Source organism: Triticum urartu, chromosome 6A (assembly GCF_056163025.1).
Source record: "Triticum urartu cultivar PI428250 chromosome 6A, HENAU_Tu73, whole genome shotgun sequence".
In the NCBI taxonomy this organism is placed as follows: domain Eukaryota; kingdom Viridiplantae; phylum Streptophyta; class Magnoliopsida; order Poales; family Poaceae; genus Triticum; species Triticum urartu.
The window spans coordinates 467,108,292-467,121,877 of NC_141878.1; the positions used below are offsets into that span (position 1 = coordinate 467,108,292).

A 13,586-nucleotide genomic window follows, 5' to 3' on the forward strand; every position below is an offset into this window, starting at 1 on the left:
CCAAGATGACAACTATGATGGTGATTCTGAGGATCCTGATGCAGTTAATGATAACAATGATCGTGATCATCGTCGACTACGCAATAATCAACAAGGTATGGGATGACACCAGCGTCCTCAGGTACGTGGCCATGACAATTCTTTGGGTAGAATTAAATTTGTCATGCCTCCTTTTGATGGGAAATATGATCCATATGTTTATATTGACTGGGAATTACTAGTTGATCAAAAATTTGCTTGCCATGATTTTCCTGATGATAAAAGAGTTAGGGCTGCAACTAGTGAGTTTAGTGATTTTGCTTCTGTTTGGTGGAGAGCACATTGTCGTAAACATCCTAATAATATCCCTGCCACTTGGGAAGCTTTGAAATTAGTAATGCTTCACCGTTGTGTTCCTGGATATTATGAACGTGACTTGCTAAATAAACTACAATGCTTGAACCAAGGATCTAAATCTGTGGAAGACTATTATCAAGAATTGCAAATGGGCATGTTACGTTGTGGTTTAGTTGAGACTGAGGAAGCCACTATGGCTAGGTTCTTGGGTGGATTGAATAGAGAAATTTATGACATACTTGCTTATAAAGATTATCATTCAATGACCCATTTATTCCATCTTGCTATACATGCTGAACATGAAGTGCAGGGTCGTTCCAGACTGCGTCCTAATTTTTCTGCAGGTCATACTTCCACATGGGCGTCGCGCACTCCTGCTGCCCCGTCCACTCGCACCTCTACAACAGCACCTGCAACCTCTCGACTGGGGCCTTCTTCATCAACTTCAGCATCACACACTTCGACACCATTGAAAAGTACTACACAAATCCAACAAAAAGTTCATCGTCATCGTCCGCTTCCTCCAAAAGAACAAAGGATATCCAATGCCACACTTGCAAGGGATTTGGCCATGTCATGAAGGAGTGTCCTAATAAGCGTGTATTGATCATTCGTGAAGACGGCGAGTACGACTCTGCTAGTGATTTTGATGAAGACACATATGCCTTGCTTGCTACACATGAAGACGATGACACAAGACCGGAGCAAGAGGAAGAACATGTGACCGCTGACGACGCCGATAAGTACATGAGTCTTATATCACATCGTGTACTTAGTGCTCAGATTGTCAAAGCAAAGAAGGATCAACGTCACAACCTCTTCCACATCAAAGGAGTCGTCAAGGAGCGTTCCGTTCGCATAATCATTGATGGAGGGAGTTGTAACAATTTAGCAAGCATTGACATGGTGGAAAAGATCTCTCTACCTTCGCGACAACATCCACAACCATACTACATTCAATGGTTTAATGATGGTGGAAAGGTAAAGGTAACACGCATGGTGAGAGTTCCTTTTTCTTTAGGTTCATACCATGACACTATTGATTGCGATATTGTGCCTATGCAAGCTTGTTCTATGTTACTAGGAAGGCCATGGCAATATGATAAACAATGTTTACATGATGGTAGAACTAATCAGTACACTCTCACACATAAAGGAAAGAAAATCATTCTACACCCTATGTCTCTTGAGCAAATTTTAAAAGATGATCTTGCTAGGGCTAGTAGAAACACAAATATTGAGCGTACTCAATCTGAAAATCAGAAAGTTGTTGATGAGTTAGAACAATTTAATAAGCTGCACAAATCTGATCCTAGCACATCTAAAGAAATTAAATTGAACGGTGTATCTTTCTTAGCTACACGTGCTGAAATTTTTGAGTTAGATGCTCATACTGATGAATGTTATGCTCTTATTTGCAAAGAAGTTTTGTTTTCATTTGAGGATATGCCTTCTTCTTTGCCTCCTGTTGTCGCTAACCTTTTGCAGGAGTATCATGATGTTTTTCCAAAGGAAGTACCACCGGGGCTGCCACCTATGAGAGGAATTGAACATCAAATTGACTTGATCCCTGGCGCCTCATTACCCAACCGTGCGCCGTACCGGACTAATCCAGAGGAGACTAAGGAGATTCAGCGACAAGTTCACGAACTACTTGAAAAAGGTTACATTCGTGAATCCCTTAGTCCATGTGCTGTACCAATTTTACTTGTTCCTAAAAAAGACGGTACTTCGCGTATGTGTGTTGATTGTAGAGCCATCAATAATATTACAATTCGATATCGTCATCCTATTCCTAGATTAGATGACATGCTTGATGAAATCAGTGGCTCAGTTGTGTTTTCTAAAGTGGACTTGCGTATTGGCTACCATCAAATTCGTATGAAACTAGGTGATGAATGGAAAACTGCTTTCAAAACTAAATTTGGTTTATATGAGTGGTTAGTTATGCCTTTTGGATTGACTAATGCACCTAGTAATTTCATGAGACTAATGAATGAAGTTTTGCGAGCTTTTATTGGACGATTTGTGGTAGTATATTTCAATGATATTTTGATTTATAGCAAGTCACTAGAGGAACACTTAGACCATTTGCGTGCTGTTTTTTCTGCTCTGCGTGCTGCACGTTTATTTGGTAATATCGAGAAGTGCACTTTTTGCACGGATCGAGTCGCTTTTCTTGGCTATGTTGTGACAGCGCAGGGAATTGAAGTTGATAAAGCCAAGGTTGAAGCGATCCAGAGTTGGCCGACCCCTAACTCGGTCACACAGGTACGAAGTTTTCTCGGACTTGCTGGGTTCTACCGGCGGTTCGTGAAGGATTTTAGCACCATCGCAGCACCGCTCAATGAACTCACAAAGAAAAATGTGCCATTTGTTTGGAGCGACGCACAAGAGGAAGCCTTCACTATTCTTAAAGATAAGCTTACACACACCCCTTTGCTGCAATTACCTGATTTCAATAAGATGTTTGAATTAGAATGTGATGCTAGCGGCATTGGTTTAGGTGGTGTTCTATTGCAAGAAGGCAAACCAGTAGCATACTTTAGTGAAAAACTCAGTGGGCCTAGTCTGAATTATTCAACATATGATAAAGAACTTTATGCACTAGTTCGGACTTTGGAGACATGGCAACATTATTTATGGCCTAAGGAGTTTGTTATACATTCTGATCATGAATCACTCAAGAATATTAGAAGTCAAAGCAAACTGAACCGTAGACATGCAAAATGGGTTGAATTTATTGAATCTTTTCCTTATGTTATTAAGCACAAGAAAGGGAAGGAGAATGTTATTGCCGATGCATTGTCTAGACGCTATACCATGTTATCACAACTTGACTTCAAAATTTTTGGACTTGAAACTATAAAAGAGCAATACGCTAATGATGTCGATTTTAAAGATATATTGCTCAATTGCAGGGAGGGTAGAACTTGGAACAAGTTCGTCATTAATGACGGATTTGTTTTTCGCGCTAACAAGCTATGCATCCCAGATAGCTCTATTCGTCTTTTGTTGTTACAGGAGGCGCATGGAGGAGGACTTATGGGACATTTTGGCGTCAAGAAGACAGAAGACATCCTTGCTAGTCATTTCTTCTGGCCAAAAATGAGAAGGGATGTAGAGAGATATGTTGCACGCTGCACGACATGCCAAAAAGCTAAGTCACGATTGAACCCACATGGTTTATATATGCCTCTTCCTGTTCCTAGCACTCCTTGGGAAGATATATCTATGGACTTTGTATTAGGACTGCCTAGAACACGACGGGGGAGAGATAGTATATTTTTTGTTGTCGATAGATTCTCTAAGATGGCACATTTTATACCTTGTCATAAAAGTGACGTTGCTACTCACATTGCTGATTTGTTCTTTCGCGAAGTAGTTCGTTTACATGGTGTGCCAAATACAATTGTTTCTGATCGTGACACAAAATTCCTTAGCCACTTTTGGAGGGTGTTGTGGACAAAATTGGGGACTAAGCTTTTATTTAGTACTACATGTCATCCTCAAACTGATGGTCAAACTGAAGTGGTTAATCGTACATTGTCTACTATGCTTAGGGCTGTTTTGAAGAAGAACTTAAAAATGTGGGAAGAATGTCTACCACATGTAGAGTTTTCTTATAATCGTTCCGTTCATTCCACCACAAAATTATGCCCTTTTGAGATTGTTTATGGATTTATACCTCGTGCACCAATTGATTTATTACCTATTCCATCTTCGGAGAAGGTAAACCTTGATGCTAAAGAACATGCTGAATTAGTATTAAAAATGCATGAGATGACTAAGAAAAATATTGAACGCATGAATGCCAAATATAAACTTGCTGGTAGTCAGGGAAGGAAAAGTGTTGTTTTTGAACCAGGTGATTTAGTATGGTTGCATTTGCGAAAAGACCGTTTCCCTGATTTACGAAAGTCAAAATTAATGCCTCATGCAGATGGACCTTTTAAAGTGCTTGAAAAAATTAACGAGAATGCATATAAGCTTGATTTACCTGCAGAATTTCGGGTTAGTCCCACATTTAATGTTGCAGATTTAAAGCCTTATTTGGGTGATGACGAGGAGGTACCGTCGAGGACGACTTCGATTCAAGAAGGGGGGGATGATGAGGACATCTCTTCTATTGTTACACCCGCCGCAACTCCTACATCAGTTATTCCACTTGGTCCTATTACTAGAGCGCGGGCGAGACAAATTAATGGCCAGGTACTATCGCTTCTTCGTACATATGATTTAACTAATAAGAATATAATATTACACTCATGTTTGGATTTGCTTGTACTTGAGAATAAAGGAAAGATTAAAGATGAAGACAATATGGGTTCAGATCAAATGGAGCAACGCTCTTGCATGCATGTCACACGTCCTATCCACCAAGCATGTCACGTACGCATGCATGAAGTGCACCAGGACAAGAGACTTGGATTAATGGTCCAACATTACCATGTGGGTGGGCCCTAGAGCTTTCGGCCAGGCCGCCAGGTGCTTGCCGCAAAGTATACAAAGACCAGCCACGTACGGCCTCGAGCAGTCCGATTTGTGGACAACAGATACCGCCTTCGACCGAAAGCAGCAGTTAATAAATAGCTATTATAATTTAGGGTTTAGACTCGGGTTTTATTGTATTGTCTAGCCATCGCTACAATTCGCATCTACGAGACGTGTAGGACTACCGCCTTGTCAGATCCACAGTGGAACCCCAACTTTTTTATCTAGTTCGTGTGCTCAGTTTATTATCCGCAATTTCAGTTGCAATTCACCTTTGTTCTTGCCGGTTCATCGGTTGCTTGCAGGAACTCGAGCCTCGTTGTTCAGGTTGATCGTGCCTACAGCAAGGTCAATAACCATCGGAGATTGGTTTAGCGATTGTCGAGGCGTATCGTCGGGTACGGTATAGCCGGATCGTCAAGGTCAAAATCCACCAAATCGATAATTATCCCCACTCTCATCAAAAGATCGGGCCGCCGTCACATCAAGAACCAGATACAAAACTAACATGGATGAACAATTGGAATGACGTCGGGGTGGAAGATCGCAGTGAAGATGATACCAGGTTCTGCTATTTCCATCAACATTCATGCGCCAACTTTCAGTCTGTAACTCTTGAGAAAGGTTATCCAGGTTCGGCCATAAAAAAGCAGCGATCTTCTTGGTTCATGAACCCAACTCGGAACTTATATCCATGGCTTGTCTTCACCGTGACCATTAAACTATTGTATTCAGTTATGGCAAGGCCGAGCATCTTGAGTACTTGTGTTCTGGCAGAGCAAATAATACACTGCAGGAAAAATAATATGAGAACATAGCATGTTCAAAAAAAACCCACCCTCCTGGATAGAAAAGAGGATTCTCGGAACATACTATGCGCGTTTCAAAATGCTGTGTTATGATGAGAAGGAACAAGTGTGGCATCTTGCCGAGGGCGCAGAAACCTGTAGGGTACTGCACTTTGGGCACTGCAAATGAAACACACTAGATTCAGTAGGAAGAAAAATGCATCAATGGCGGCGGCTGCCATCCTAGGATTACCTGCGACCAAGGGACTTGGGTTTATCGGGGATGGATGAAGAATTCGTACCTGGTTCTCGATGAGAAAACCCTATGCAATCGCCGAGAGGGGGTTTTCTCTGAACAAGCAGACGCGGGAGAAGGGGATTCAGGCCTAGTGAAATATTGCCGCTTCGTCCGTCCAGCTTACTGCTAAAGCTGGAAAGGGGGGGTTGTGATTTGACGGCTCATTGGGCATTACTGCGGCGCTACGACCAGGGCGTGTCTACCGTTAAGTTGTGCACTCTAATTTGTGCATATGGCACGTGGACCCCGTTGCCGGTTTCCCCACATATCAGCGAAAGGAAGTAGAAAGAAAGGAGTAACTAGTTACACATAAATATATATTTTGACAGAGAGATACTCCCTCTCTAAAGAAATATACAATCTTTTATATCACAGGCTCACCTTACCGAGAAATATACTCCCTCTGCAACGCACATGCATTATGGGGGTTCAGCTGAGAATATAAATAGATTTTTTTGAGGGATAAAAGCTGCTTTATTGAAGATTAACAGTCATAGGTATACAAATAATTTCGGGGATTCCTGTGAGCCAAAGATGGCATCCACAGGGCAAAGAAGTAGCAGATTTTGCGAGCACATGCGCTTCAACATTACACTCGCGTTTTTCATGTATGATCTCCATGGTTTGGAACATATTCTTCTTCATCTTGATCTCGTCCATAATAACTTTGCTGGGCCCCAAGTATGCCTCTCCGATATGCTTGACTGTTGCTGAACAATCGGTGCTAATATGAACTTGTTGCAGGTTTAAGTCAAGAGCCAGAGAAAGCCCCTCGCAACATGCCATTGCCTCTAGGATCTCTGGATTAGTAACACTTCCGCACACCAGTGCCGATGCTCCAAGGAAGAAGCCTGTATGATCCCGGCTCACAACTGCCAGGGCTCCCCTTTCACCATTGCGAGATAACGCAGCATCAACATTCATCTTCACCCAACCCACAGCAGGAGGAGGACGCCACTTCTGCATTGAGCTAGTGCTTCTCGAAACCAGGTTCTGGACTTTGGGCCGCATGCCGACCCTGCATGTTTGGGGGCCCATGTGTTCTACCTCAGCACTTTTCATATTGCAAGCGATCGGTACGGCGCTGGTTTTAGATGTTGTCGCAAGGCGAATACACAAAATTGAATAAAGCACGGCAGCTGTTGGAATGAAATCGAACGATAGTTCCTAACCAGCAATCAGAGTTGCAATTCTATCAACGATATACCATGTGATAAATAATACTATCATACTACTTATACACACAGGACACTTGTTTCACCATGCCATATTATTACATCAAAATCTCTCGGAGGATAGATCAGTTAGGCAGTTGCGTGCTACTACTGAAGAATTTCAAAGTTGATTGAGACCAGCTCTCCTTGCCGAGAAAGTTCGATTTTGACATCATCCCCTACCGCAAGATATGATTTTGATATAACCTTGACCATCCTTTAGCAGCAATCATCATGCGACCATCCTTTGTACTTACGATATATTGAGCAGGTTCATTCACACCAAGGCTGCGCATGGTAAGAGAAACTTGGCCGCGGTCGCCTGGATTGTTGAACGACTCCCTCGTTGCTCTAGGAATTCTCTATTCGCAAACAAGAAGACATACCCAAACAGTTAGATCAACACAGTGAATTATGTGAAACAACATGGAAAGAAAAAAGAATGAAGCACTTGGGCGGCCAATGCTTACCAAGAAGGTGGACATGTCGGTTTTTGTAAGGACTTTGGTATATGAAGTGCGAACTGCAGCCCAGTCTGTTGCTGGTGCAACTGCACGGCCGGAGCAAATGCAAGTGCAAGTGTTGGTGCAGGTGCTGAAGTCGCTGCTGCTGCCGAAGATGGTGCTCCTTGTAGAGCTGGTGCCAGTGTCGGAGCAGGTGTCGGTGTCGATGCTCGATCCTCCGGTAGATCATACTGATCCGCTGACGCGGTCGATGCCCAATCCTCAGCTGGATCAGACTGAGCTGCTGCCGCTGTCAGTGCTAGAGCAACTATCAGTGCTCAATCTGTGCGAGACAGCGGCGATCGTGTCTGATCTGCTATGATCAGCTTTCTAACTTGACTAGGATCCGTGACTGTGATCCAGTTTTTTTCTTCATTTCTTTTAAACGCGAGAAGGACTAATTGTGGCATTTTTGTTAAACCAAACTGCAGTTCATCATAGGGATTCATCTTGTACTCAGACGATAGACTGATCCAATTTTTTCCAGTAATATAAGTGATGGACAGTGCCTTCGTTACTGACACGACATAAGAAGTGAAACCTGCAAAAATAGCCATCGTAGAGCAAACCAAATGGTTTATTCTGTGATGAATGTCACATGGAAAAACCTGCATCGTAAAATTGCAGGAAAAGAAAGAAAACATGACATTAAATCAATAAGATTTAGACAGTAAATCAATAAGATTTACTTGATGTGACACGAGTGAATCCTTACCAGGAAATCACTATGTTGAAGTACTAAACAGAAGATTGATCGTCCAACTACGCGTGGCATGCAGGGGCCCCTCCTACTCCCACAAGCAGGACAGTCCAAAGGTCGTGACAAATCGTATGGGCCGAACATCCATGGGGCTGGAAATCCTGGTGGGTGCAATAAACCCTGCAATGCATACATATATTGGAGTGTAACCATAATTGATACACCGTCCTCACAAAAAAATATGATATGGATACTTCAAAATATACAGACTGAATTGAGTGGACAGACATTAACATAGACCGTTCTCAGGACTGACCACACACCAAAAGCGGCAGTAGTAATAAACAATACAGGGTTCACAAACACAAATCAAATACTGAACAATAGTACTTACTACAGACAAGCAAAGTTGCACTAACTAAACTCTGCAGACTATTTTTTGCCACTGACCTACGGGATGAACCCCGCATAACTGACTAGGCCATGGACTTCGTCTGAAATGTCTACATGCACCATCACCATCTTGTCAACCTTGGAGAACCTAACAGAGTGGTCTTTCCACTCATAAACATGATGATGAAGACAGGCCGCATCAGATTTATTGGGAAGCTTTCCAAGAACCACACCCTTCATAATCGAAGGCACAACCAGGAAATTGTTGTGGTCAAGTACAGCCTCGAGAACACGCCTGACAACAATGGGGAGAGGAAGCAAAGGGGGCGAAACGGCTGAAAGGCAATGCAATCTACGGGAAGGCGGAGGGAGCGGGGAATCTTTTGGTTTTCACCACGGCAAAACACCAGTCGACGACTTCTCACATCAGGGAGCAGTGGGTACAGGCGGAGTCATCGTGACTAATTGCTGCCGCGCCTGCTCCCGTCAATCAAAAAATTAAAAATCCTGTCGCGCCTGCTCCCGTCAATCAAAAAATTAAAAATCATGCCGCACCCAAACACCAGAGCAACGCCACGGTGGATATTTAAATTTACCTGCCGGCAAGTCAATAAAAAAGGGGTGAAAAAACAAATGTGGCGGCGGCCTAGCTAATCGATCGAACTAGCCCAACTAGCTAGCCACCATGCTTCACTGATGTACTCGGCAAGAAAGGTGGTCTTTCGTGATTTGACGACTCATTTACTTGCTTCGGTGCTACGACCGAGGAGGACCCAGAAAACACGCGGTAGGGCATCCCACGTCAGGAAGAATATATGCGTGCACCACCCGGGAGGACCCCGAAACCGCGCGGTAGGGTGTGCCACGTCTCGGCACGGAGGAAAAATGTGCGTGTAAAAATATATTGTATCAGATGTAGTACCTATGGTTCGACCTCGGAACCGAGCCAGTCGGTTGAAAACACCCCACTAGCCACACAACTTTATCATGCAAACGTGGCACGAAGGATAGATGTGGTTAGCTCCGTCTCGACCAGCCACAACGTCTCTTGTTCTAGGCGATTCTTCTATTTTCAAAGTTTTTTTAGTTGTAATAACACCACGGCAAGCTAGCGCCGCTCTTCGTGTGTGCCCGTGCAAAGGTTAGATGATGGAGAGAAGAGAGATTGAGATCATAGACCAGGGACGCACCAGTAAGTGAGATAACGGTCATGCACGTGTGGACGAGGCACTCCCTCTACTCTACTCAACGCAAGTACTGTATAAAATCAAGTTATGGGACAAAGCCAACAACTGTTCATTTTTTCAGGCTATCGACTTACGCTTTGTAGTCCAGTTTGCCAGTTCGAATCTCGTCTTTCAGATTTGTTAGTTTTAGGTCCAAATTTGATTAATAACAAGTGGGACCCCCGTGTGTTGTTCCGATATTTCAGTGTAGGATGGTTTTTTTGAACAAACACTTTGCGCGGTTAGACAAGTTACAGCACGAGTTACACGTTTTTTGCAAGTTTACGAACGAAAATGACAGCGACATAGAATATCACATCCACCCCGCAGCTTAGATACTATGGTGATACGAGTTTTTACACCATTGGAAGTGAGATCCAATGGCTTGGGAGTAGTCTTTGTAATTATGCGCAATTTCCAAACTCTCCAAAGGTTTTTTTGCAAATAAAATATTCAGGCCTCGTGTGTGCCGCTGCATCTTCGATCCAATGGCTCCCCGGTGCTCATATTAGGTGCTCCCCGTAGTTTAATTACCCGCTACGGTGATTGGAGTAGTTGTGGGCCGAATGCTATGAAAATATAATCTAAACCAACTGGAATAAATGTCCTACACAAATTAATCCAAGGTTGGAGTGCCCCTCGCAATGTAAATAGCTCCGGCTTTGCGAGGGATGGAGAGGTAGTAGCTTCAACGCGTGGAAGATACGGTATGAGAAAGCGAGGTCAATCGAGAGACATATAGATAGAGAGACAAAGTGAGTGTGGTCCGACATTCATTAAACAAATATATATGCTCTGGAGAGATATTGTCTGATTGAGCTTTTTGGCAAGGGTGAGGGCTGTAAGATAGAGCTTGAGAGATGATCCAGTCACAGATGTGTAGATATATTTTGTGCGTGGGAGGAAGCAAGGTCAACCGATCACATAGGGTCGCCGTGCGATCGAAAGAGTGAGACGGGTTGGAGAGAGTGACCTAGATAGACGATGTGCGTGAGAGAGTATACAATGTGAATAGGTCGAATTGGGCTCAAACATGGTGATATATCGTTTTTGTCTGAGAAAGAGCGAGGTTAATCAAGACATACAGAGAGAGAGAGGGATTGAGTGAGAGTGGCCCACCATGAGGTCGAAAGAGTGGTGGCGGCTTGGATGGACTGACCTAGATAGACAATCTGCGTGAGAGAGTATAGAGTGTGTCGATCGAGGCCCGAACAGGGAGATATATCATTTGTGTGTGAAAGAAAATGAGGTTAAATGAGATTCAGATAAAGAGAGCGAGATTGAGCGAGTGTGGCCCGCCGTGCGGAAGAAAGAGTGGGACAGTCTCGAGGGAGTGACCTAGATATACAACATTCGTGCGTGCGCATGCACGAGAGGTTGGGGGGCTAGATAGGCAATGCATGTATTTAGCGCGAGAGGGTGAGAGGGAGAGGGGGGGAGAGAGAGCTCGACATGGGGTGCAATGGCAGGTGTGTGAAGTAAATACATTTGGTAATAGAGTGGAAAAAGGGGTTGTGTAGTTGAGAGACTTAGAGATCGAAACATGGAGAGAAAGAATGAACATGTGTTGGAAACCGATAGATTCCTAAGGTGGTTAGGAGAGGAAGATTGACCGATACAGGAAGTATGTAGCGTTTGTGGGGGGGGGCTAAAAACAACATTTGAATGTACATAGTATGAGACTTAATATTGATGTTTCAATTTGGTGTACATTGTAAGATTTGAACCGAGGGCCAGGCATACGGGTAATTATTTCGAATTCATGCCATACTAAGTTTCGAAAAGTTGACATTGACTCAGTTTGTTGTGCTATTTTGTAGGTCATATGTTTGAATCCATCCAAAAGTTTTCTCACTACCATGGTGTTCATCATATCCATATGAATTTGTATTAAAAAAAGTAGCATGGATACAGTGAAATGCGAAATCCACGTTAGAATTGGAGATCGCTACGTGACACACACTCTAATTCAAATAACTAACTACGTCACACACACTCTAATTCAAATAACTAATTATGTGACACACACACACTAATCCACGTTAGCGTGGGTACCATTTCGATTTTTTTTCAAATAACTCCTCATTAATTAATTTATAGTACTCCCTCTGTTAACTTTTATAAGACCTTGAAGACATTTCAGACAATGTGCAAAATAGTTCATTTTAAGTTGTCTGAAACGACTTACAAAAGTGAATGGATGGAGTATCTCGTTTTGAATGGCTAATTATTGCAAGGAAAACACGGGCATGGTAATTGAGGGAGTCCTGGATTAGGGGGTGTTCGGATAGCTGAACTATACCTTCAGCCGGACTCCTGGACTATGAAGATACAAGATTGAAGACTCCGTCCCGCGTCCGGAAGGGACTTTCCATGGCGTGGAAGGCAAGCTTGGCGATACGGATATGAAGATCTCCTACCATTGTAACCGACTCTATGTAACCCTAACCCTATCCGGTGTCTACATAAACCGGAGGGTTTTAGTCCGTAGGGCAACATACACATCAACAATCATACCATAGGCTAGCTTCTAGGGTTTAGCCTCTCTGATCTCATGGTAGATCTACTCTTGTACTACCCATATCATCAATATTAATCAAGCAGGACGTAGGGTTTAACCTCCGTCGAGAGGGCCCGAACCTGGGTAAAACTTCGTGTCCCTTTCCTCCTGTTACCATCCGGCCTAGACGCACAGTTTGGGACCCCCTACCCGAGATCCGCCGGTTTTGACACCGACATTGGTGCTTTCATTGAGAGTTCCTCTGTGCCATCGCCGTCAGGCCCGATGGCTCCTATGATCATCAATGGCGATGCAGTCCAGGGTGAGACCTTCCTCCCCGGATAGATCTTCATATTTGGCGGCATCGCACTGCGGGTCAACTCACTTGGCCATCTAGAGCAGATCGAAAGCTACGCCCCTGGCTGTCAGGTCAGATTCGGAAGTTTAAACTACACGGCTGACACCCGCGGGGACTTGATCTTCAACGGATTCGAACCACTGCCGAGCACGCCGCACTATCACGATGAGCACGATCTAGCTCTGCCGCCGAACAGTGCCCTGGAGGCCGCACCCGCATCGGCTCCGACCCTTAGTTCGGAGCCAACTGCACCGATCGAGGATGGGCGGTTGGACGCCACCTCGGGGGCTATAATCCCAACGGCGTTCGAGCCGAACACCAGCCCCATACTCTGCAAGACTCGTGACTCCATGGAGCTGGATTCTTCTCCGGACTCCGAACCCTCCGTGCCCCTGCCGATTGAATCCGATTGGGCGCCGATCATGGAGTTCACAGCCGCGGTCGTCTTTCAGCACTCGCCTTTCGGCGATATCCTGAAGTCACTGAAGTCTCTCTCTTTATCAAGAGAGCCCTGGCTGGACTACGGTCAGCAAGGTTGGGGTACGGACAATGAAGAAATTCAAAACCCACCCACCACCCACTTCGTAGCCACTGTCGACGACTTAACTGACATGCTCGACTTCGACTCTGACGACATTGACGGTATGGATGCCGATGAAGGAGACAATGAAGAACCAGCGCCTATTAAGCCCTGGAACGCCACCTCGTCATACGACGTATACATGGTGGACGCACCAAAAGATGACGACGAAGAGCGGAAGGACGCACCGAAGGAT

The 13,586-nt window shown here is 44.2% G+C and overlaps 1 protein-coding gene across 1 annotated transcript; it reads left to right on the plus strand.

The window, feature by feature from the left end:
• Positions 1-5: 5 nt before the first annotated feature.
• On the plus strand, positions 6-1,706 carry LOC147965724 (uncharacterized). Its single transcript, XM_087530578.1, has 3 exons — positions 6-121; positions 681-1,613; positions 1,694-1,706. Exons 1-3 carry the CDS (start codon positions 6-8, stop codon positions 1,704-1,706), a joined length of 1,062 nt encoding a protein of 353 aa, XP_087386704.1.
• The last annotated feature ends 11,880 nt before the right edge of the window (positions 1,707-13,586 follow it).